The sequence below is a fragment of the Schistocerca cancellata genome, chromosome 1 (genome assembly GCF_023864275.1).
Source record: "Schistocerca cancellata isolate TAMUIC-IGC-003103 chromosome 1, iqSchCanc2.1, whole genome shotgun sequence".
In the NCBI taxonomy this organism is placed as follows: Eukaryota; Metazoa; Arthropoda; class Insecta; order Orthoptera; family Acrididae; genus Schistocerca; species Schistocerca cancellata.
The window spans coordinates 95,714,908-95,738,438 of NC_064626.1; the positions used below are offsets into that span (position 1 = coordinate 95,714,908).

Below are 23,531 nucleotides of genomic sequence, written 5' to 3' on the forward strand. Positions count from 1 at the left end.
TGCCAGTGATACTTATACATTGCCACGCCCAGAGGTTCTTATGTATAAATTAGGCGCTGGACGCTGTTTTCCAAAAATTGATTTGCGCGACGCGTATCTTCAAGTACCGCTCAATGAAGAATCTCAAAAAGTGGGTGTGCTTGTTTAAATATTTGCGTTTGCCTTTTGGCAGTGCTTCCGCACCCGCCATTTTCCAACAGTATTTGGAACAGCTGACTGCACAAGTGCCCAACTGTTCAAACTATTTGGACGACATTGTAGTAGCAGATCGTACACCTGAAGAACATATTGCCAATTTACGTCCTTTGTTTCGCGTGTTGTCTTATGCAAGACTAAAGTGTAGACTGCACAAGCGTGATTTGTTTAAACCTGAGTTGCAGTATCTTAGTCATGTCATAAACAGCTAAGGTTTACGTCGTCTTCAGTCGCATTTATTAGCCATACAAGATTTGCCAGTTTCTCGCAATATCGCAGAATTGCAGTCAGTTTTAGGGAAAACGAACCATTATATTCGGTTCATACCGAATGCTGCACAAATCGCTACTCCATTGAATTGCTTGCGTCGCAAGAATGTCCCCTTTGTTTGGACAGATGAATGCCAAGTAGTTTTTCAAAAACTTAAAAGATGCATTGCTCAGTGATCGATGCTTAGTTCACTTTGATCCTGAAGAACCAGTTGCACTGCAAGTTGACGCTTCCTCTTACGCAATCGGTGCCGTGCTTTCTCACAGAATTGGTGATAAAGACACACCTATTGCTTTCGCATCAAAAGTGTTGTCCTTACCGCAGTGTAACTATTGACAAATTGAAAAACAGGCATTAAGTGCTGTGTATGGTGTCACAAAATTTCACCACTATTTTTATGGCAGAAAATTCTACTTAGTAATGGATCACAAGCCTTTGCAGTCCTTGTTTCATCCGACGAAACCGGTTCCTGTACGAATTGCCCAAAAATTGCAAAGATGGACTTTGCTGTTGTCTCAATACCAGTACGAGATTGTATATCGTCCGACAGCTCGACATGGTAATGCGGACGTACTTTCTTGTCTTCCGATTGGTCCTGCACAGACTTTGACGCTTCTGCTGCATCTTGTTGTCACATCGATGCACAGGATTCTGAATTGATTCAGTCTTTTCCGCTGAACTATAAGAAAATTGCACGGGCCAATGAAGCTGAACCAGATTTGATACATCTTGCTCAACTACATTCGCACATCTTGGCCTAACTCCTTGAATAGCATAAAGAACTCTGTAGTGAGCCGATACTTTGTACGTCAGCATAGCCTCGCTGTACAGAGAGGTGTGATTCTTGTTCAAAATGACAGTCGACAGTCACGTATGTTGATCCCTAAAGCTTTGTAAAAAAGAAGTGTTGCAGTTACTTCACGAAGGACACTGTTCGTTCGAGACAGCGCGTCGACACTACTTGGCAGGGTATGGACACCCAAGGGTGTCCGAAAAGTCTTTCCCTGATTACATAAATTGATAGCTCAGGCCAGAAGTAAGATACAAATATGAAACTGGTGTCTAATTGTTTACAAACTATAGCCGGCCGCGGTGGTCTAGTGGTTCTAGGCGCTCAGTCCGGAACCGCGCGACTGCTACGGTCGCAGGTTCGAATCCTGCCTGGGGCATGGATGTTTGTGATGTCCTTAGGTTAGTTAGGTTTAAGTAGTTCTAAGTTCTAGGGGACTGATGACCTCAGATGTTAAGTCCCATAGTGCTCAGAGCCATTTGAACCATTTTACAAACTATCAAAGTTTTTTTCACACATCAGTAAACTTCCACTTCCATTGTTGCCCAATGACAGTACACGTCGATATGACTTTGCGGTCGAAATGCTATCATGTATTGAGGACGATGATGGTTATCTCAGACGAATTGCCTTTTTCCGGCGAAGCTTCCTTTTTTTGTCAGTAGAGTAGTGAATCGCCATAATGTGCGCATTTGGGGTTCACAGCCCCCTGGCGACGTTATGGAGTGCACCAGAGGCAGTCCAAAGGTGAATCTTTGGTGCGCGCTATGGCACGATCGAATTATCGGGCCATTCTTCTTCGTTGAGTCTACCATCACATCTGCAGTGTATCTGGACATGTTGCAACTGTATGTTGTTCCTCAGCTGCTTCAGTATCACCCCGATGTCTTGTTTCAGCAAGACGGTGCACCGCCTCATTGGGGTTTGGACGTCCGTGCCTATCTCGATGTGATCTATCCTGGGCGATGGATTGGTCGTGATGGTCCAACGCTTTGACCTCCACGCTCTCCTGACGTAACCCCATTAGACTTCTTTTTATGGGGTTATGTCAAGGACTAGGTGTACCGAACACGTGTACCAGATCTTGAAACCCTGCGGCAACGGATAACCACAGTCGTTGAATCGATCCCTCCAGTGATGTTGGCTAATGTGTGGACGGAAATTGAATATCGCCTAGATGTGCTACGTGCTACCAAGGGTGCTCATGTGGAAGTTTACTGATGTGTGAAAAAAACTTTGATAGTTTGTAAACAATTAGACACCAGTTTCATATTTGTATCTTACTTCTAGCCTGAGTTATCAATTTATGTAATCAGGGAAAAGCTTTTCGGACACCCTGTATAACAGATGACGTCACAGTGTCACGCATGTGCGGAAAATCAGTCCGCTCCACCACAAAAATTCTCTGCTTGGCCTACCTAACCTAACCTAACCTAACCTAAGTCGCAATCGCCATGGCAACGTATGCACATAGACTTCGCAGGACCCTTTTGGAACATACGTTGGATAATTGTGGTTGACTAATATAGCAAGTTTCCTTTTGCTTTGTCCATGAACTCACGTAGCACAATTCAGGTGTTGTCATCGATTTTTTGCCTAGAAGGGTTACCTGAGGTAATAGTGTCAGACAACGGACCTCAGTTCACGTCCCATAACCTTGAAACATTTTGTGAATGCAATGTAATACTGCATCTAACTAGTGCACCGTTCCATCCACAGTGAAATGGCGAAGCGGAACGTTTTGTCAGAACATTCAAGCAGCAGATGGCCAAACGTCGCTCCACACACGCCAGGGATCAAGCATTGCAACTGTTTCTCGCGACGTATCGTTCGCACCCACGAGACTAACCACTGCCGGCGGAAATGCTTCACGGCCGCCGCCATCGCTTACTAGTCCACCTTCCTCAGCATCCAGCGTCGAAGGAAGGCCGCAAGTATCGCTTCAAGCTGCATGATATCATGTCTTTTGCATGGTTTTTAGAGGCAGCAGACGGTGGACGCGAGGCGAGATCGTCCGTCGACTTGACGCTTGCATGTATCTTGTTTCAGGTCCAGGTGGCTTGCAGCGCCGCCATCAAAACCCACTTCGCCTCTGTCACGTACACAATGACCTTTCAGACTCTCTTCCTCCAGATTCACGGGTCCAGGGGACAGGGCGGGCGCAGCAGCCGTCAGATGGTGTCATCACGACTCGACCCCATGGAGATCGAGCCTTCACCTCCTCTCATCCTACCCGTGGAGCTGGACCCGGCCACACCGCAGCGGTCGCCGCCTTCTTCATCTGATTCATGGCAGCAGGAGGCGGACGCGTACCCTTCTGCTCGTTTACCGGGGGCCCTACCCGCCAGAGCGAAGGCCGGATGGTGGAGTGCGGCTGGAAGCTGGACGTCCCCTGCAGCCACAACTTCCGGTCCACCAGAGCGCCCACGCTCCTCCATCCCCCGCTGTGGTTGCACTCCATACAAGACGACGGTCCGTCGCTTTCGGGGATGGGGGTGGGGCGACGAATGTTCTGGCGTAACCACAAGTACCGGAACGAAGGTGCGGAAAGCAAGAGCAGAGAAAGCAGTGAGGAAACGACGGCCAATGGTGCGCGGAATTGGACTGCGCCGCGCGAAGAGCGACACCTGAGAGAAGGGAATAGCTGCGACGCTCCTGCAAGCGTCGGCTCCTCAGATCGTCACCGGAACGTGGACGTTAGTTATCAGTGACCTGTGTCAACTTGACTGAACAGCTCACATATCAAGGACTCTCAATTATATACTCTACCGCCATTAAAATTGCTACACCACGAAGATGACCTGCTACAGACGTGAAATTTAACCGACAGGAAGAAGATGCTGTGATAGGCAAATGATTAGCTTTTCAGAGCATTCACACAAGGTTGGCGCCGGTGGCGACTCCTACAACGTGCTGACATGAGGAAAGTTTCCAACCGATTTCTCATACACAAACAGCAGTTGACCGGCGTTGCCCGGTGAAACGATGTTGTGATGCCTCGAGTAAGGAGGAGGAATGCGTACCATCACGTTTTCGACTTTAATAAAGGTCGGATTGTAGCCTATCGCGATTGCGGTTTATCGTATCGCGACATTGCTGCTTGCGTTGGTCGAGATCCAATGACTTAGCAGAATATGGAATCGGTGGGTTCAGGAGGGTAATACGGAACGCCGTGCTGGATCCCAACGGCCTCGTATCACTAACAGTCGAGATGACAGGCACCTTAGCCGCATGGCTGTAACGGATCGTGTAGCCATGTCCCGATCCCTGAGTCAACAGGTGGGGACGTTTGCAAGACAATAACCATCTGCACGAACAGTTCGACGACGTTTGCAGCAGCATGGACTATCAGCTCGGAGACCATGGCTGCGGTTCCCCTTGACGCTGCATCACAGACAGGAGCGCCTGCGATGGTGTACTCAACGACGAAACTGGGTACACAAATAGCTAAACGTCATTTTTTCGGATGAATCCAGGTTCTGTTTATAGCATCATGACGGTCGCATCCGTGTTTGGCGACATCGCGGTGAACGTACGTTGGAAGCGTGTCTTCGTCATCGCCATACTGGCGTATCACCCAGCGTGATGGTAATGGGGTGCCATCGGTTACACGTCTCGGTCACACTGACGGCGCTTTGAACAGTGGACGTTACATTTCAGATGTGTTACGCCCCGTGGCTCTACGCTTCATTGGCCGGCCGCGGTGGTCTAGCGGTTCTGGCGCTGCAGTCCGGAACCGCGGGACTGCTACGGTCGCAGGTTCGAATCCTGCCTCGGGCATGGTTTTTGTGTGATGTCCTTAGGTTAGTTAGGTTTAAGTAGTTCTAAGTTCTAGGGGACTTAAGACCTAAGATGTTGAGTCCCATAGTGCTCAGAGCCATTTGAACCATTTTCTACCCTTCATTCGATCCCTGCGAATCCCTGCATTTCAGGAGGATATGCACGACCGCATGTTGCAGCTGCTATACGGGCCTTTCTGGATACAGAAAATGTTCGACTGCTGCCCTGGCCAGCAGCCGGCCGCGGTGGTCGTGCGGTTCTAGGCGCTCCAGTCCGGAGCCGCGCTGCTGCTACGATCGCAGGTTCGAATCCTGCCTCGGGCTTGGATGTGTGTGATGTCCTTAGGTTAGTTAGGTTTAATTAGTTCTAAGTTCTAGGGGACTGATGACCACAGCAGTTGAGTCCCATAGTGCTCAGAGCCATTTGAACCATTTGAACCCTGGCCAGCACATTCTTCAGATCTCTCACCAATTAAAAACGTCTGGTCAATGGTGGCCGAGCAACTGGCTCCTCACAATACGCCAGTCACTACCTTTAATGAACTGTGGTATCTTGTTGAAGCTCCATGGGCAGCTGTACATGTACACGCCATCCAAGCTCCGTTTGACTCAATGCCCAGGGGCGTATCAAGGCCGTTATTACGGCCAGAAGTGGTTGTTCTGGGTACTGATTTCTCAGGATCTATGCACCCAAATTACGTGCAAATGTAATCACATGTCAGTTCTAATATAATATATTTGTCCAATGAATACCCGTTTATCATCTGCATTTCTTCTTGGTGTAGCAATTTTAATGGCCAGTAGTGTAGCTTGTCGCCCTTCGCTTGCGACTACTATTTGTAAATCTCCAAAGTATTGTCAGTTGTTGTTATAGAAATAAATCCACCAATCTTATTTGTTTGAATTGTTGTATAGCATTCCGAGAACGCTGCATCCCGTAGACACCCTCTTAGCGACGATTGGGCAAGACCCCACAAAATATCCACTCAGTACGTATCTCTCGCAGTATCTGACTACAAGAAAAACTTTTTCCCATTTTATCATTCGAAACACATAGGGATGTTTTGCATTCGCAAATGAAAGTGTTAGAGTTTGAGGTTTTTAATACGGATTGACAAGTGTAATAAATTTACATGAAAGAATGGCACATTTTTGTTGCACCTTCATGATTGGTAAGCCTGATTATTCCAAGGATCGTATAAAGGATTTCAACAATTTACATCGTACATTTCATTGTTGGCAGCTTCCCGAATTTGTCAGTGTGTCGTCTGGGACTGAAAATGGAGGAAACTTAGTTTAGTGCTGTTTTTAAACATTTTCATTTAAAGTCTTCGACTGCCGCATAAATCAAAACAGTATTGGATTAAGTTCACGCGGACTCTCCACCACCATTTAGCATCATTTTCTTTTAGATTGACGAATATAAACGGGGTCGGAAGAGCGCCTAAGACGAAGCACGTCCAATTGAGGTCCAATTGAGGTCACCACAAAGAAAATCACTGACAAAATCAATGATACGGTAATGCAAGACCACCGAATAAAAATTCGTGAGATTGCTGAGACTCTAGGCATCTCAATTTAGCGAATGCATAAATATTGCTGGAAGAAGTAGTTAAGAAGAAGACGTGTGTGAGGTGAGTGCCGCGATTGCTCACAGTCTACCAAAAGCGCATCTGGCACAATATGTCAACTCAATGTCTGGCGATGTTTAGTCGCAAGCTAAGTGGCAGTGAAAACAATGGCTGAAAAAAAGACCAAGGTTGCCATGCATAGATGTGATCTTTCACTAAGGTAAAGGACCACCCCACACATCAGCGATAACAATGGCGGAAATGCATGAATTGGGGTTTGAAACGGTTCTTCACCCACCCTGTTCACCAGACTTAGGCCCAAGTGACTTCTTACTGTTCCCCAACTTGAAGCTTTCGTTGCTGGGAAGAATTTTTCATCAAATGAGGAAGTGATACTTGCAGTCAACGAGTATTTTGCGAGTTTGATTGAAGCTACTTTTCCGATTGGACGAAAAAGGAGGAGGACCGCTGGACCAAGGGACCAAGTGTGTATGCCTCAAAGGCCTCGAGAAGCAAGATGAGTTGTTTACGAAACAAACATTTTTCTTGCTTTTTTAGCTAAATTTATCGAACCATCGTCGTACACTGCGTGTTAGTCTACAGTGTATGTTAAAATTACTTGTCTTCGTTGTATTGACTTTAAATTTAGTTGCATTTACCGTCATTACTACACCGTTACTTGAGCTGTTGGACGACGACGTTTTCAAAAGTAACTGAAGCGTTTAGTTTGCACGACCGAGTGAGTGCCAATTAAGTAGCAGTGTCATCAACCGAGCTAGTATTGGCCATCTTCGTCAACTTCCGCCAAGCTGTGTGAAGCTTATTCGCCCTCCTCCTAGCGCACCACAGCCGAGTGAACACCCCTCAAACCGGTCACGCACGTATCGCGCTCTAGGGATTGTTGAAGTCAGCGTACTCTTGGCACGCCAAGGAGACAAGCTGGTGCTCTGTCTCAGTGTCACGAAAGTTGAAGTGGCACCCGTCTGACACGTCGTCTTGGAGCCCAAGCACAAACATAAATGACAGATGAAATCTAGCCGCCGTGTTGCGGCAGCCGTGAGGCGCAACGCAGCTGGCAATGGACAAAGTGTGTAGGTAGTACCTGGAGCAACAGTACCTGTAGAACCACCAGCCGCCGCCGTAGGAGCGAGCGCAGGGGCAGCACTCTGGCGCCTGGTCCTGCTTGTTGTCCACGGTGCTGAAGTAGACGCCGTTGTGCGCGGAGAACGAGTCCGAGGCGTTGCCGCGGTACCCCGTCACCGACAGCCGGTACCACTGGCTCTCAGCCGCCACCCTGCCGACAGGCACACCTGTACACCTGCAGCTAACACACACACACACACACACACACACACACACACAAGGCGTTGCCGCAGTACCCCGTCACAGACAGCTAGTAGCACTGGCTCTCAGCCGCCACCCTGCCGACAGGCACACCTGCAGTTAATAAAAACACACACACACACACACACACACACACACACACACACACACACAAGGTGTTGCCGCAGTACCCCATCACTGACAGCTGGTACCACTGGCTCTTAGCCGCCACCCTGCCGACAGGCACAGCTGCAGCAAAACACACACACACACACACACACACAGGGCATTGCTGCAGTACCCCATCACTGAAAGCTGGTACCACTGGCTCTCAGCCGCCACCCTGCTGACAGGCACACCTGCAGCTAATAAAAACACACACACACACACACACACACACACACACACACACACACAAGGCGTTGCCGCAGTATCCCATCACTGACAGCTGGTACCACTGGCTCTCAGCCACCATCCTGCCGACAGGCACACCTGTACACCTGCAGCTACACACACACACACACATACACACACACACACACACACACACAAGGCGTTGCCGCAGTACCCCATCACTGACAGCTGGTAGCACTGGCTCTCAGCCGCCACCCTGCTGACAGGCACACCTGCAGTTAATGACAACACACACACACATACACACACACACACACACACACACACAAGGTGTTGCCGCAGTACCCCATCACTGACAGCTGGTACCACTGGCTCTTAGCCGCCACCCTGCCGACAGGCACAGCTGCAGCAAAACACACACACACACACACACACACAGGGCATTGCTGCAGTACCCCATCACTGAAAGCTGGTACCACTGGCTCTCAGCCGCCACCCTGCTGACAGGCACACCTGCAGCTAATAAAAACACACACACACACACACACACACACACACACACACACACACAAGGCGTTGCCGCAGTATCCCATCACTGACAGCTGGTACCACTGGCTCTCAGCCACCATCCTGCCGACAGGCACACCTGTACACCTGCAGCTACACACACACACACACATACACACACACACACACACACACACAAGGCGTTGCCGCAGTACCCCATCACTGACAGCTGGTACCACTGGCTCTCAGCCACCATCCTGCCGACAGGCACACCTGTACACCTGCAGCTACACACACACACACACATACACACACACACACACACACACACACAAGGCGTTGCCGCAGTACCCCATCACTGACAGCTGGTACCACTGGCTCTCAGCCGCCACCCTGCCGGCAGGCACACCTGCAGTTAATAAAAACAAACGCACACACACACACACATACACACACAAGGCGTTGCTGAAGTACCCCATCACTGACAGCTGGTACCACTGGCTCTCAGCCACCACCCTGCCGACAGGCACACCTGTAGACCTGCAGCTACACACACACACACACATACACACACACACACACACACACACAAGGCGTTGCCGCAGTACCCCATCACTGACAGCTGGTAGCACTGGCTCTCAGCCGCCACCCTGCTGACAGGCACACCTGCAGTTAATAACAACACACACACACATACACACACACACACACACACACACACAAGGTGTTGCCGCAGTACCCCATCACTGACAGCTGGTACCACTGGCTCTTAGCCGCCACCCTGCCGACAGGCACAGCTGCAGCAAAACACACACACACACACACACACACAGGGCATTGCTGCAGTACCCCATCACTGAAAGCTGGTACCACTGGCTCTCAGCCGCCACCCTGCTGACAGGCACACCTGCAGCTAATAAAAACACACACACACACACACACACACACACACACACACACACACACACAAGGCGTTGCCGCAGTATCCCATCACTGACAGCTGGTACCACTGGCGCTCAGCCACCATCCTGCCGACAGGCACACCTGTACACCTGCAGCTACACACACACACACACATACACACACACACACACACACACACAAGGCGTTGCCGCAGTACCCCATCACTGACAGCTGGTACCACTGGCTCTCAGCCGCCACCCTGCCGACAGGCACAGCTGCAGCAAAACACACACACACACACACACACACAGGGCATTGCTGCAGTACCCCATCACTGAAAGCTGGTACCACTGGCTCTCAGCCGCCACCCTGCTGACAGGCACACCTGCAGCTAATAAAAACACACACACACACACACACACACACACACACACACACACACACAAGGCGTTGCCGCAGTATCCCATCACTGACAGCTGGTACCACTGGCTCTCAGCCACCATCCTGCCGACAGGCACACCTGTACACCTGCAGCTACACACACACACACACATACACACACACACACACACACACACACACACAAGGCGTTGCCGCAGTATCCCATCACTGACAGCTGGTACCACTGGCTCTCAGCCACCATCCTGCCGACAGGCACACCTGTACACCTGCAGCTAACACACACACACACACACATACACACACACACACACAAGGCATTGCCGCAGTACCCCGTCACTGACAGCTAGTAGCACTGGCTCTCAGCCGCCACCCTGCCGACAGGCACACCTGCAGTTAATAAAAACACACACACACACACACACACACACACACACACACACACACACACAAGGCGTTGCCACAGTACCCCATCACCGACAGCCGGTACCACAGGCCCCCAGCCGCCACCCTGCCAACAGGCACACCTGTACACCTGCAGCTAACACACACACACACACACACACACACACACACACACACACACACAGGGCATTGCTGCAGTACCCCATCACTGACAGCTGGTACCACTGGCTCTCAGCCGCCACCCTGCCGACAGGCACAGCTGCAGCAAAACACACACACACACACACACACACAGGGCATTGCTGCAGTACCCCATCACTGAAAGCTGGTACCACTGGCTCTCAGCCGCCACCCTGCTGACAGGCACACCTGCAGCTAATAAAAACACACACACACACACACACACACACACAAGGCGTTGCCGCAGTATCCCATCACTGACAGCTGGTACCACTGGCTCTCAGCCACCATCCTGCCGACAGGCACACCTGTACACCTGCAGCTACACACACACACACACATACACACACACACACACACACACACACAAGGCGTTGCCGCAGTACCCCATCACTGACAGCTGGTACCACTGGCTCTCAGCCGCCACCCTGCCGACAGGCACAGCTGCAGCAAAACACACACACACACACACACACACACACAGGGCATTGCTGCAGTACCCCATCACTGAAAGCTGGTACCACTGGCTCTCAGCCGCCACCCTGCTGACAGGCACACCTGCAGCTAATAAAAAAACACACACACACACACACACACACACACACACACACACACACAAGGCGTTGCCGCAGTATCCCATCACTGACAGCTGGTACCACTGGCTCTCAGCCACCATCCTGCCGACAGGCACACCTGTACACCTGCAGCTACACACACACACACACATACACACACACACACACACACACACAAGGCGTTGCCGCAGTACCCCATCACTGACAGCTGGTACCACTGGCTCTCAGCCGCCACCCTGCCGACAGGCACAGCTGCAGCAAAACACACACACACACACACACACACAGGGCATTGCTGCAGTACCCCATCACTGAAAGCTGGTACCACTGGCTCTCAGCCGCCACCCTGCTGACAGGCACACCTGCAGCTAATAAAAACACACAGACACACACACACACACACACACACACACACACACACACACAAGGCGTTGCCGCAGTATCCCATCACTGACAGCTGGTACCACTGGCTCTCAGCCACCATCCTGCCGACAGGCACACCTGTACACCTGCAGCTAACACACACACACACACACATACACACACACACACACAAGGCATTGCCGCAGTACCCCGTCACTGACAGCTAGTAGCACTGGCTCTCAGCCGCCACCCTGCCGACAGGCACACCTGCAGTTAATAAAAACACACACACACACACACACACACACACACACACACACACACACAAGGCGTTGCCACAGTACCCCATCACCGACAGCCGGTACCACAGGCCCCCAGCCGCCACCCTGCCAACAGGCACACCTGTACACCTGCAGCTAACACACACACACACACACACACACACACACACACAGGGCATTGCTGCAGTACCCCATCACTGACAGCTGGTACCACTGGCTCTCAGCCGCCACCCTGCCGACAGGCACAGCTGCAGCAAAACACACACACACACACACACACACAGGGCATTGCTGCAGTACCCCATCACTGAAAGCTGGTACCACTGGCTCTCAGCCGCCACCCTGCTGACAGGCACACCTGCAGCTAATAAAAACACACACACACACACACACACACACACACACACACACACACACACACACACAAGGCGTAGCCGCAGTATCCCATCACTGACAGCTGGTACCACTGGCTCTCAGCCACCATCCTGCCGACAGGCACACCTGTACACCTGCAGCTACACACACACACACACATACACACACACACACACACACACACAAGGCGTTGCCGCAGTACCCCATCACTGACAGCTGGTACCACTGGCTCTCAGCCGCCACCCTGCCGACAGGCACAGCTGCAGCAAAACACACACACACACACACACACACACACAGGGCATTGCTGCAGTACCCCATCACTGAAAGCTGGTACCACTGGCTCTCAGCCGCCACCCTGCTGACAGGCACACCTGCAGCTAATAAAAAAACACACACACACACACACACACACACACACACACACACACACACAAGGCGTTGCCGCAGTATCCCATCACTGACAGCTGGTACCACTGGCTCTCAGCCACCATCCTGCCGACAGGCACACCTGTACACCTGCAGCTACACACACACACACACATACACACACACACACACACACACACACAAGGCGTTGCCGCAGTACCCCATCACTGACAGCTGGTACCACTGGCTCTCAGCCGCCACCCTGCCGACAGGCACAGCTGCAGCAAAACACACACACACACACACACACACAGGGCATTGCTGCAGTACCCCATCACTGAAAGCTGGTACCACTGGCTCTCAGCCGCCACCCTGCTGACAGGCACACCTGCAGCTAATAAAAACACACACACACACACACACACACACACACACACACAAGGCGTTGCCGCAGTATCCCATCACTGACAGCTGGTACCACTGGCTCTCAGCCACCATCCTGCCGACAGGCACACCTGTACACCTGCAGCTACACACACACACACACATACACACACACACACACACACACACACAAGGCGTTGCCGCAGTACCCCATCACTGACAGCTGGTACCACTGGCTCTCAGCCGCCACCCTGCCGACAGGCACAGCTGCAGCAAAACACACACACACACACACACACACAGGGCATTGCTGCAGTACCCCATCACTGAAAGCTGGTACCACTGGCTCTCAGCCGCCACCCTGCTGACAGGCACACCTGCAGCTAATAAAAAAACACACACACACACACACACACACACACACACACACACACAAGGCGTTGCCGCAGTATCCCATCACTGACAGCTGGTACCACTGGCTCTCAGCCACCATCCTGCCGACAGGCACACCTGTACACCTGCAGCTACACACACACACACACATACACACACACACACACACACACACACAAGGCGTTGCCGCAGTACCCCATCACTGACAGCTGGTACCACTGGCTCTCAGCCGCCACCCTGCCGACAGGCACAGCTGCAGCAAAACACACACACACACACACACACACACAGGGCATTGCTGCAGTACCCCATCACTGAAAGCTGGTACCACTGGCTCTCAGCCGCCACCCTGCTGACAGGCACACCTGCAGCTAATAAAAAAACACACACACACACACACACACACACACACACACACACACACAAGGCGTTGCCGCAGTACCCCATCACTGACAGCTGGTACCACTGGCTCTCAGCCGCCACCCTGCCGACAGGCACAGCTGCAGCAAAACACACACACACACACACACACACAGGGCATTGCTGCAGTACCCCATCACTGAAAGCTGGTACCACTGGCTCTCAGCCGCCACCCTGCTGACAGGCACACCTGCAGCTAATAAAAAAAAAAACACACACACACACACACACACACACACACACACACACACACACAAGGCATTGCCGCAGTACCCCGTCACTGACAGCTAGTAGCACTGGCTCTCAGCCGCCACCCTGCCGACAGGCACACCTGCAGTTAATAAAAACACACACACACACACACACACACACACACACACACACACACACACAAGGCGTTGCCACAGTACCCCATCACCGACAGCCGGTACCACAGGCCCCCAGCCGCCACCCTGCCAACAGGCACACCTGTACACCTGCAGCTAACACACACACACACACACACACACACACACACACACACACACAGGGCATTGCTGCAGTACCCCATCACTGAAAGCTGGTACCACTGGCTCTCAGCCGCCACCCTGCTGACAGGCACACCTGCAGCTAATAAAAACACACACACACACACACACACACACACACACACACACACACACAAGGCGTTGCCGCAGTATCCCATCACTGACAGCTGGTACCACTGGCTCTCAGCCACCATCCTGCCGACAGGCACACCTGTACACCTGCAGCTACACACACACACACACATACACACACACACACACACACACACAAGGCGTTGCCGCAGTACCCCATCACTGACAGCTGGTACCACTGGCTCTCAGCCGCCACCCTGCCGACAGGCACAGCTGCAGCAAAACACACACACACACACACACACACAGGGCATTGCTGCAGTACCCCATCACTGACAGCTGGTACCACTGGCTCTCAGCCGCCACCCTGCCGACAGGCACAGCTGCAGCAAAACACACACACACACACACACACACAGGGCATTGCTGCAGTACCCCATCACTGAAAGCTGGTACCACTGGCTCTCAGCCGCCACCCTGCTGACAGGCACACCTGCAGCTAATAAAAAAACACACACACACACACACACACACACACACACACACACAAGGCGTTGCCGCAGTATCCCATCACTGACAGCTGGTACCACTGGCTCTCAGCCACCATCCTGCCGACAGGCACACCTGTACACCTGCAGCTACACACACACACACACATACACACACACACACACACACACACAAGGCGTTGCCGCAGTACCCCATCACTGACAGGTGGTACCACTGGCTCTCAGCCGCCACCCTGCCGACAGGCACAGCTGCAGCAAAACACACACACACACACACACACACAGGGCATTGCTGCAGTACCCCATCACTGAAAGCTGGTACCACTGGCTCTCAGCCGCCACCCTGCTGACAGGCACACCTGCAGCTAATAAAAAAACACACACACACACACACACACACACACACACACACACACACAAGGCGTTGCCGCAGTATCCCATCACTGACAGCTGGTACCACTGGCTCTCAGCCACCATCCTGCCGACAGGCACACCTGTACACCTGCAGCTAACACACACACACACACACATACACACACACACACACAAGGCATTGCCGCAGTACCCCGTCACTGACAGCTAGTAGCACTGGCTCTCAGCCGCCACCCTGCCGACAGGCACACCTGCAGTTAATAAAAACACACACACACACACACACACACACACACACACAAGGCGTTGCCACAGTACCCCATCACCGACAGCCGGTACCACAGGCCCCCAGCCGCCACCCTGCCAACAGGCACACCTGTACACCTGCAGCTAACACACACACACACACACACACACACACACACACACAGTCATAGTGATTCTATCTTATAGGTGTCTAGTCATATAGTGACTCTATAGTACTCAGGGTGCAACAGGTGTAAGTGCGGATGTTTTTATACATGGTACCTTAACAAGTACAAACATCAGTGTGTTAGTTGTTTTTTCTCTGTGTCGAACAGTCTTTCCACAAACATGTCACACAATTTTTACTACCTGATATTTCCTGCATGGTCATAACTGCACCGCTAAGTGGTCTACACCTGTCAGTATAGGCTAACTATTTTGCATCCACGCCTACACACTTAAACACCCAACCGCCTGCCAGGGGAAAATTAGCATTTACGACTTGCTCGTGCCACTTGTGCTAGGAGGTACTAACCAACCTAAAAACATACAACGCCTAATAGCAATAATTATTAGTCTGCAAATGACGTAATACTGATGTAAAGTTGTTCAGCACACTGTTCTCAGTCAGCATAAACCTATCTGCACTTACACATGTTTCACCCTATATATCGACTCCTCCGAGAAGGCACATGTGACCAGCAACTAACCTAGACTGTTACAGCTCGTGTTTGTGACATGGGCAGCTGGCCAACATGTGAACCAGTGCACATGGCTGGTCAAACGGTTGACATGTGGACATTCTTGGAGCGAGGTCATAAAATAGGCAATTGCACTCCCTGGCCTAACAACCACGAGCAGGGGTGGTCGAACAGCTCTCGCAAATGCAGAACACGAGCAATACGGTGTATCTGCCAACGTATTGAGGGGTGGGGAGAGGCACACCTGTCCGACGGGGTAGTTTTGGAACCACCTAAATTAAAACAGCAAAAACCTTCTCAGCGAAATTTCAGAGTTCTGTGTAGAGAGGCAGTCACCAGATCTGGTTACATGGCGAATAGATTGGAGTTCTGACTAGTGCTCTACCTCCAGTTATCTATGGTGCTAACATAGAAGACGAAGAAATGGATGAGCAAGTAATGTGATGTAAGACAGCGAATGGATATTGGCACCAATGAAGATGGAGTTAATAGTCTAAAACTCGAACCACAGAAGCTGCCAACATGAGTGACTTATAAGCAGATATCCTTAATACATCAAAGCAGCTTAGCTCACTTCATAAGGGCGTCTTATCTTCTAGAACGCATACCAGTTTGGTTGCTTTCGAAGTATGCTGATTTACTAGCTCCGTTTTTACCAATTTTCTACAACTGCTCGCTCAACGGAAGATCCGCACCTAAGGACGGGAAAGTTGCCCGAGTCGCACCAAAACAAAAGAAAGGAAATAGACATATAACTCATATTAATTTCCAGTAACATCTTACAACACGTACTGTGTTTGAACATTATGAAATACCGCGAACGAAACATTTACAGTTTATTGTCACATAGCACGAATTTCGCAAATATCATTTTTCTGAAACAAGTGGGCCAGTCTCTGTGGCCGAGCGGACTTCATTCTGGAACCGCGCGATCGCTACGGTCGCAGGTTCGAATCCTGCCTCGGGCATGGATGTGTATGATGTCCTTAGGTTAGTTAGGTTTAAGTAGTTCTAAGTTCTAGGGTACTGATGACCTCAGATGTTAAGTCCCATAGTGCTCAGAGCCATTTTAACCATTTGAAACAAGTGGCTTTTTATTCACACGAGCTAATGAGTGCTATTGAAAGGAGACCTGAAGTTGAGTTTACATCTTTTGGTTGCCAGAAGGCTTTTGACACTGTTCCATACAAGTGGCTTCTGATCAATTTGCATTCCCATGGAGTTGTACGACTGGATCGTGACTTCCTATCACACTGTTCGTAATAATAGACGGAAAGTCATCGAATGGATGATGTCTGGTGTTTCCTAACCAGACGTTATAAGCCCTCTGCTGTTTCTAATCTACGAGGTGCGGCAATAAAGATTTTCTTTGCAAGATATGTCAACCCAGCAGGCTTGCGTAGACACAATACCTTTGACCTTAGTCTATAAGCTGCTTGTAGCCCAAGCGGCACATCGATGCAACTGCTCAGTCGTGAGTTGTGCTGTAATAAGTCAACACGTGTTTGTGTCTCTCGTCACGGAAGTGGAACCACATAATACTGTGCAACGGTATGCCATTTCTTTTTGCGTTAAATTGGGTGAGACCGCGATGACAACTTACGGTAAGCTTCAGAAGGCTTTTGGAGAGCAGGTTATGTCAAGAGCTCAGGTTTTTCGTAGGTATGAAATGTTTAGTGAAGGCAGAACGAATGTTGAAAATGAAGACTGCAGTGGACGACCATCAACCTCAGGGCTGGATGTCAACTTGACCAGGGTGTGTGAACTCGTACAATCTGATCGAAGATCATCCGTGAAAATGATTGCTGAAGAACTGAACATCAATTGAGAAACGGTTCGTCTAATAATAACTGAAGATCTTGGTATGAGAAAGATTTGTGCAAAAATGGTCCCAATAAATCTCATACCACAACAGCGAGAAACACGGAAAAATGTGGCAGCCGATCTGTTAGAGCAAACGGAAATCAATCCAGAATTGTTGAGCCGTGTTATCACTGGTGATGAAAGTTGTTTTTTTTTTTCAGTACAATCCAGAGACAAAACACCAAAGTTCGCACTGGTGCTCAAAGGGATCACCCAGACCAAAAAAAAAAAAAGCTCACATGTCAAAAAAGTCAAAAGTGAAATGCATGCTTGTGTGCTTCTTTGATTCCAAGGGAATTGTTCATAAAGAGTGGGTGCCTCCTGGACAAACAGTTAACCAATATTACTACGAAGAAATTTTAGAAAGACTTCGTAAAAGAGTTCTTCGTGTCCGTGCCAACATTGCTGATAATTGGATTCTGCATCACGATAATGCTCCATTCCATACTGCTCTGTCAGTACAGCAATTTTTAACCCAAAAACAAATTTCAGCACTATCACAGCCACTTTATTCACCAAATATCGTTCCGTGCGACTTTTTTCTATTTCCAAGAGTCAAAAAGGCGGTCAAGGGACACCATTTTCAAACAACGAAAGATGTCCAAAAAGCTGTGACGAGAGTCTTGGAGGATATCACAGAAGATCAGTTCCAGAAATGTTACCATCAATGGGAGAAGCACTGGAAAAAGTGTGTGCAGTCAGGAGGGAACTACTTTCAAGGAGACAACACTAAACTTGACTAAAACGGTAAGCAACATTTTTTTTCACATCAGTCACATTACTTTATTGTCGCATCTCGTATGCTTCAACCCTTGGTCCGAAAACCAACACTCATGAGCCCGCATCTCGTGGTCGTGCGGTAGCGTTCTCGCTTCCCACGCCCGGGTTCCCGGGTTCGATTCCCGGCGGGGTCAGGGATTTTCTCTGCCTCGTGATGGCTGGGTGTTGTGTGCTGTCCTTAGGTTAGTTAGGTTTAAGTAGTTCTAAGTTCTAGGGGACTGATGACCATAGATGTTAAGTCCCATAGTGCTCAGAGCCATTTGAACCATTTTGAACCAACATTCCTGCCCTTTTGGACGCCAGGTTAAATTACTCCGTTTCCGCATTACAACGACTGCAGTATTTTCCGTTTGTCCCTCCCCCCTTCCCCCCTCTTTCCCCCGCCTTCCTCCAAACATTGCAACATGATCAATGTACCCACGATCCTTAGTGCTGTTACCTGCTGTCTGTGAGAGGTTGCTGCACGTTGACGTATAACACAGACAGTGGTCACGTTAATGTGACCGGATCGTGCATAAACGATTTAGGAGGTAACATGAGCAGCTAGATAAAACGAGTGTATGGTGCGAAAAGTGGCAGTAGACTCTAAACAATAAAAAGTGTGAAAGTTCTTCACATCAGCACTAAAAAGAACACGTCAAAATTCGTTTACATGACAAATCATATTAATTTAAAGGTTGTCGATTGAGCCAAACACCTAGGGATCATAATTATGATAACTCATTATGGAACGTTCCCAAAGGAAATGTTGTGGCGAAGGCGAACCAAAGACTTCGTTTTATTGGCACAACACACAGAAAAAGCAACAAATATACTAAAGAGACGGCTTACACTAACTTGTCCGTTCTCTTGTGGAGTATTACTGCTCCTCTAGAGTCCTGCTAATATCCTTTCCAGATAGTATTGACAGAGGACATCAGAAAAGTTCAAATAGGGGCAGCACGTTCTGTATTAGCGCCAGTTATGCAGTGAGTGTCACGCATGTGGTGCACGATTTGGGGTGGCAATCATTAGAGGCGTTTTTCGCTGCGGCGAGGTCATTAACGAAATTTCAGTCACCAAATTTCTTCTTCACATGTGTGGGGAGAAATGACATAATGTAATAAGAAAAAGCTGAGTTCGCACGGATAAATTTGTGAGTTCATTTTTCCCGCTGCTGATATTTGAGAGTGCAACGGTCGAGAATATTCTGAAAGTGGTTCTATGAAACCACTGCGAAGCAGTTACGTGTGAAATGCAGATTGATCATGTACATGAAGATCCTGTGTGTTCTAATACACTTCAGGTGTAGTACAAAGAAGCAAGTAAGTTGAAGTTTATACAGATATGTGATTTCTTCTTGCTTTGTCTCAGAATATCATTACATTTGTAAGTGGGAAATTAGTATTTTTGCTACCTAGCCTGTATGAGCAAAAGGGAGACCCGATTTGTCGCAGTTTTTGGAAGAGCGGAGGACCAAACTGTAAGCTGTTCCATGAAATAGATAGAGGAAAGTCTAATTGCTATAATCATTTGAAACCATTCCACAAAGATTATTACGACTAGGGTCCAAAAAATAAAGAAGTGTTCAAGTTTGAAACTGAAGGCATGTACATGAAAAATCGTGAAAATAATTGTGTGCAAACATATCGAAAACTTCTGACAGGGGCTTATATCAGTGTGTGTGAGTGTGTGTGTGTGTGTGTGTGTGTGTGTGTGTGTGTGTGTGTTTGTGTTTTTGTGTGTGTGTGTGTGTAATTCTGAGGAGAGAGGGGGAGGGAGGGAGAGGGGGAGAGAGGGAGAGAGAGAGAGAGAGAGAGAGAGAGAGAGAGAGAGAGAGTAATTTAACCATTTTGTCGGCCTGTGAAGAAAATACGCAGAAAAATGTATTTGAAATTAGGTTTTCTTATTGTGGGTTGAATGCACACCATCCGAAATTTTAAGCTTCTTTCAACAAGAAAGTGCTTCGTTAAGATAAGAGAGACTCGATTAATTGTATGCCACTATTCTGAAGATTTGAATGCAGTATAGGGAATAAAAGTCTGCGAAGATCATGCTGATTGGGACATATGACAACGTTTATTTCATTTTTGCTGCAGGTAAAATATTTAGCGTCGTGGCGTTATTAATCTGTAGATGCTGTTTAGGTATAGAATGATATTTAGTAATGAAGAATTATGGAGAATTCATAAAGAGCAATAGAATTGTAGAACTAATATCCTGTAACCGAAAGACAGCGTAGTTTTAGCTGAAAAAGAGTTCGGTATTTGCATCACGGTGGTCCATGAGGTTACAGTAACAAGCTGTTTGGTATGAAACTTGTTTTGCACCGGAAGTGAATAACGCTAAAGATTTAACGTACCTGTATTACGTCAGATGAATGAAAGTCGTAGGCAGTTGTTTACTTGTCACATACAAAAAGTGTGAGAGGTATTAGTACTTCTTGTCACGTCTTCAAACTTTTTGCATGTCACAAGTAAACAACTACTGAATACCTCTCGTAGATAACAAACGAAAAAGATTACAAAAATCTGGTAATGTTAAATGTAGGCTACTGTAATAACGACAAAATATAACAAGAAAACTACCGTATCCCTTCTATCCCACAGTAAGTAGGCCTATTAAAAACTGTCTTCAAGAGTACCTACAATTATTTGCTACGAATAATGTTTCAGTAACCACGACAACTGCGGAAAACGTGCTTACAACTTGCCTGCGTCAACAGTCAGGCAATAATACTGAAACCAAAATAATGCCTACTGTTCCGATTCGGAACGAAATAAAGTTTGACGCTATAAAGTCGAATGAGCATGGCACAACAATTACATGAACTGTTCGTTTCCAGCAAGGACTGTCAGATATTGGCTTCAGAAAAGCTTGTGATGCTACCAGCACGGTGAACATAGGAAGCGCGAAAGACATTTGGCAGAAAAATGGCGCCAAAGCTAATCAACCAATCACGGGTAACTTCACCTATGACCACTCTATCTGTATACAGGCTCTCTACGGCGGGTGCGCCTCTCGTGACATCTAGTGGCCAATTCTGCATCACATTGAGTTGTCCGGGTGCTTTTGATCAGTCAGTGCATCGAATGAGCCTTCTGTTTTACTTTAGGTACTTTTTGATACACTAAAGATGTTGATCCTCTACTTTCACTTGGACGAGTAGTCACTATGGCCTCATAAAACAGCAAACAGCTTCCAGAATGAGATTTTCGCTCTGCAGCGGAGTGTGCGCTGATATGAAACTACCTGGCAAATTAAAATTGTGTTTTTGTTTTGTTTTAGGGCGCAAAAGCAACTGGGATCGTACACGCCCAAGTCAAAACTATAGAACACGAAGACAGAGAGGAGTTACAAAAGGACTATAGGTCAGTCCCAAATGACATACGAGAAGACAGCTAAAAACAGGCACGTGGAAAGAGGGCTAAAAAAAACCGTACAGAAACGGAGGTCTAAAACTAAAAATTGAATGGCCTTCGCCATATTGTTTTGAATGATAAAAAGTAAAACGCAGTTGACAGCCCGCGCGTCATTTGTTAAAACGGCCGATAACTCAGACGGCAAACCCAAGCAGGAAAGGAAACGGTAAAAAAATGGGCATTCCGTCAGGAGGTGGCGGACAGTTAAAGCTTGGGTGCAATGTGTACATAGTGGTGGGGGATCGCCACTTACCAAATGACGATGGCTATACAGGCAATGCCCAATACGCTGTTGTTGTTGTGAACTTCAGTCCTGAGACTGGTTTGATGCAGCCCTCCATGCTACTCTATCCTCTGCAAGCTGCTTCATCTCCCGGTACGTACTGCAGCCTATATCCTTCTGAATCTGCATAGTGTATTCATCTCTTGGTCTCCCTCTGCGATTTTTACCCTTCACGCTGCACTCCAATACTAAATTGGTGATCCCTTGATGCCTCAGAACATGTCCTACCAACCGATCATTTCTTCTAGTCAAGTTGTGCCACAAACTCCTCTTCTTCCCCATTCTGTTCAATACCTCCTTATTAGTTATGTGATCTACCCATATAATGTTCAGCATTCTTCTGTTGCACCACATTTCGAAAGCTTCTATTCTCTTCTTTTCCAAACTATTTATCGTCAACGTTTCACTTCCATACATGGCTACATTCCATACAAATACTTTCAGAAACGACTTCCTGACACTTAAATCTATACTCGAGGTTAACAAATTTCTCTTCTTCAGAAACGCTTTCCTAGCCATACCCAGTCATTTTATGTCCTCTCTTCTTCGACCATGGTCAGTTATTTTGCTTCCCAAATAGCAAAACTTCTTTACTTCTTTAACTGTCTCATTTCATAATCTAATTCCCTCAGCATCACCCGACTTAATTCGACTACATTCCATTATCCTCATTTTGTTTTTGTTGATGTTCACCTTATATCCTTCTTTCAAGACACTGCCCATTCCGTTCAACTGCTCTTCCAAATCCTTTGCTGTCTCTGCCAGAATTACAATGTCATCGGCGAACCTCAACGTTTTTATTTCTTCTCCATGGATTTTAATACCTACTCCGAATTTTTCTCTTATTTCCTTTACTGCTTGCTCAACATACAGATTGAATAACATCGGGGAGAGGCTACAACCCTGTCTCACTCCCTTCACAACCACTGCTTCCCTTTCAT

General features: G+C 48.7%; 1 protein-coding gene across 1 annotated transcript in view; it reads right to left on the reverse strand.

The window, feature by feature from the left end:
* LOC126188423 (uncharacterized) overlaps positions 1-23,531 on the reverse strand; it is a 1,114,167-nt gene that overhangs the window by 30,764 nt on the left and 1,059,872 nt on the right. Inside the window, exon 12 of the mRNA XM_049930379.1 lies at positions 7,723-7,899. Within this exon, the coding sequence (XP_049786336.1) occupies positions 7,723-7,899 (177 nt within the window). The remainder of the gene's footprint in view (positions 1-7,722; positions 7,900-23,531) is intronic.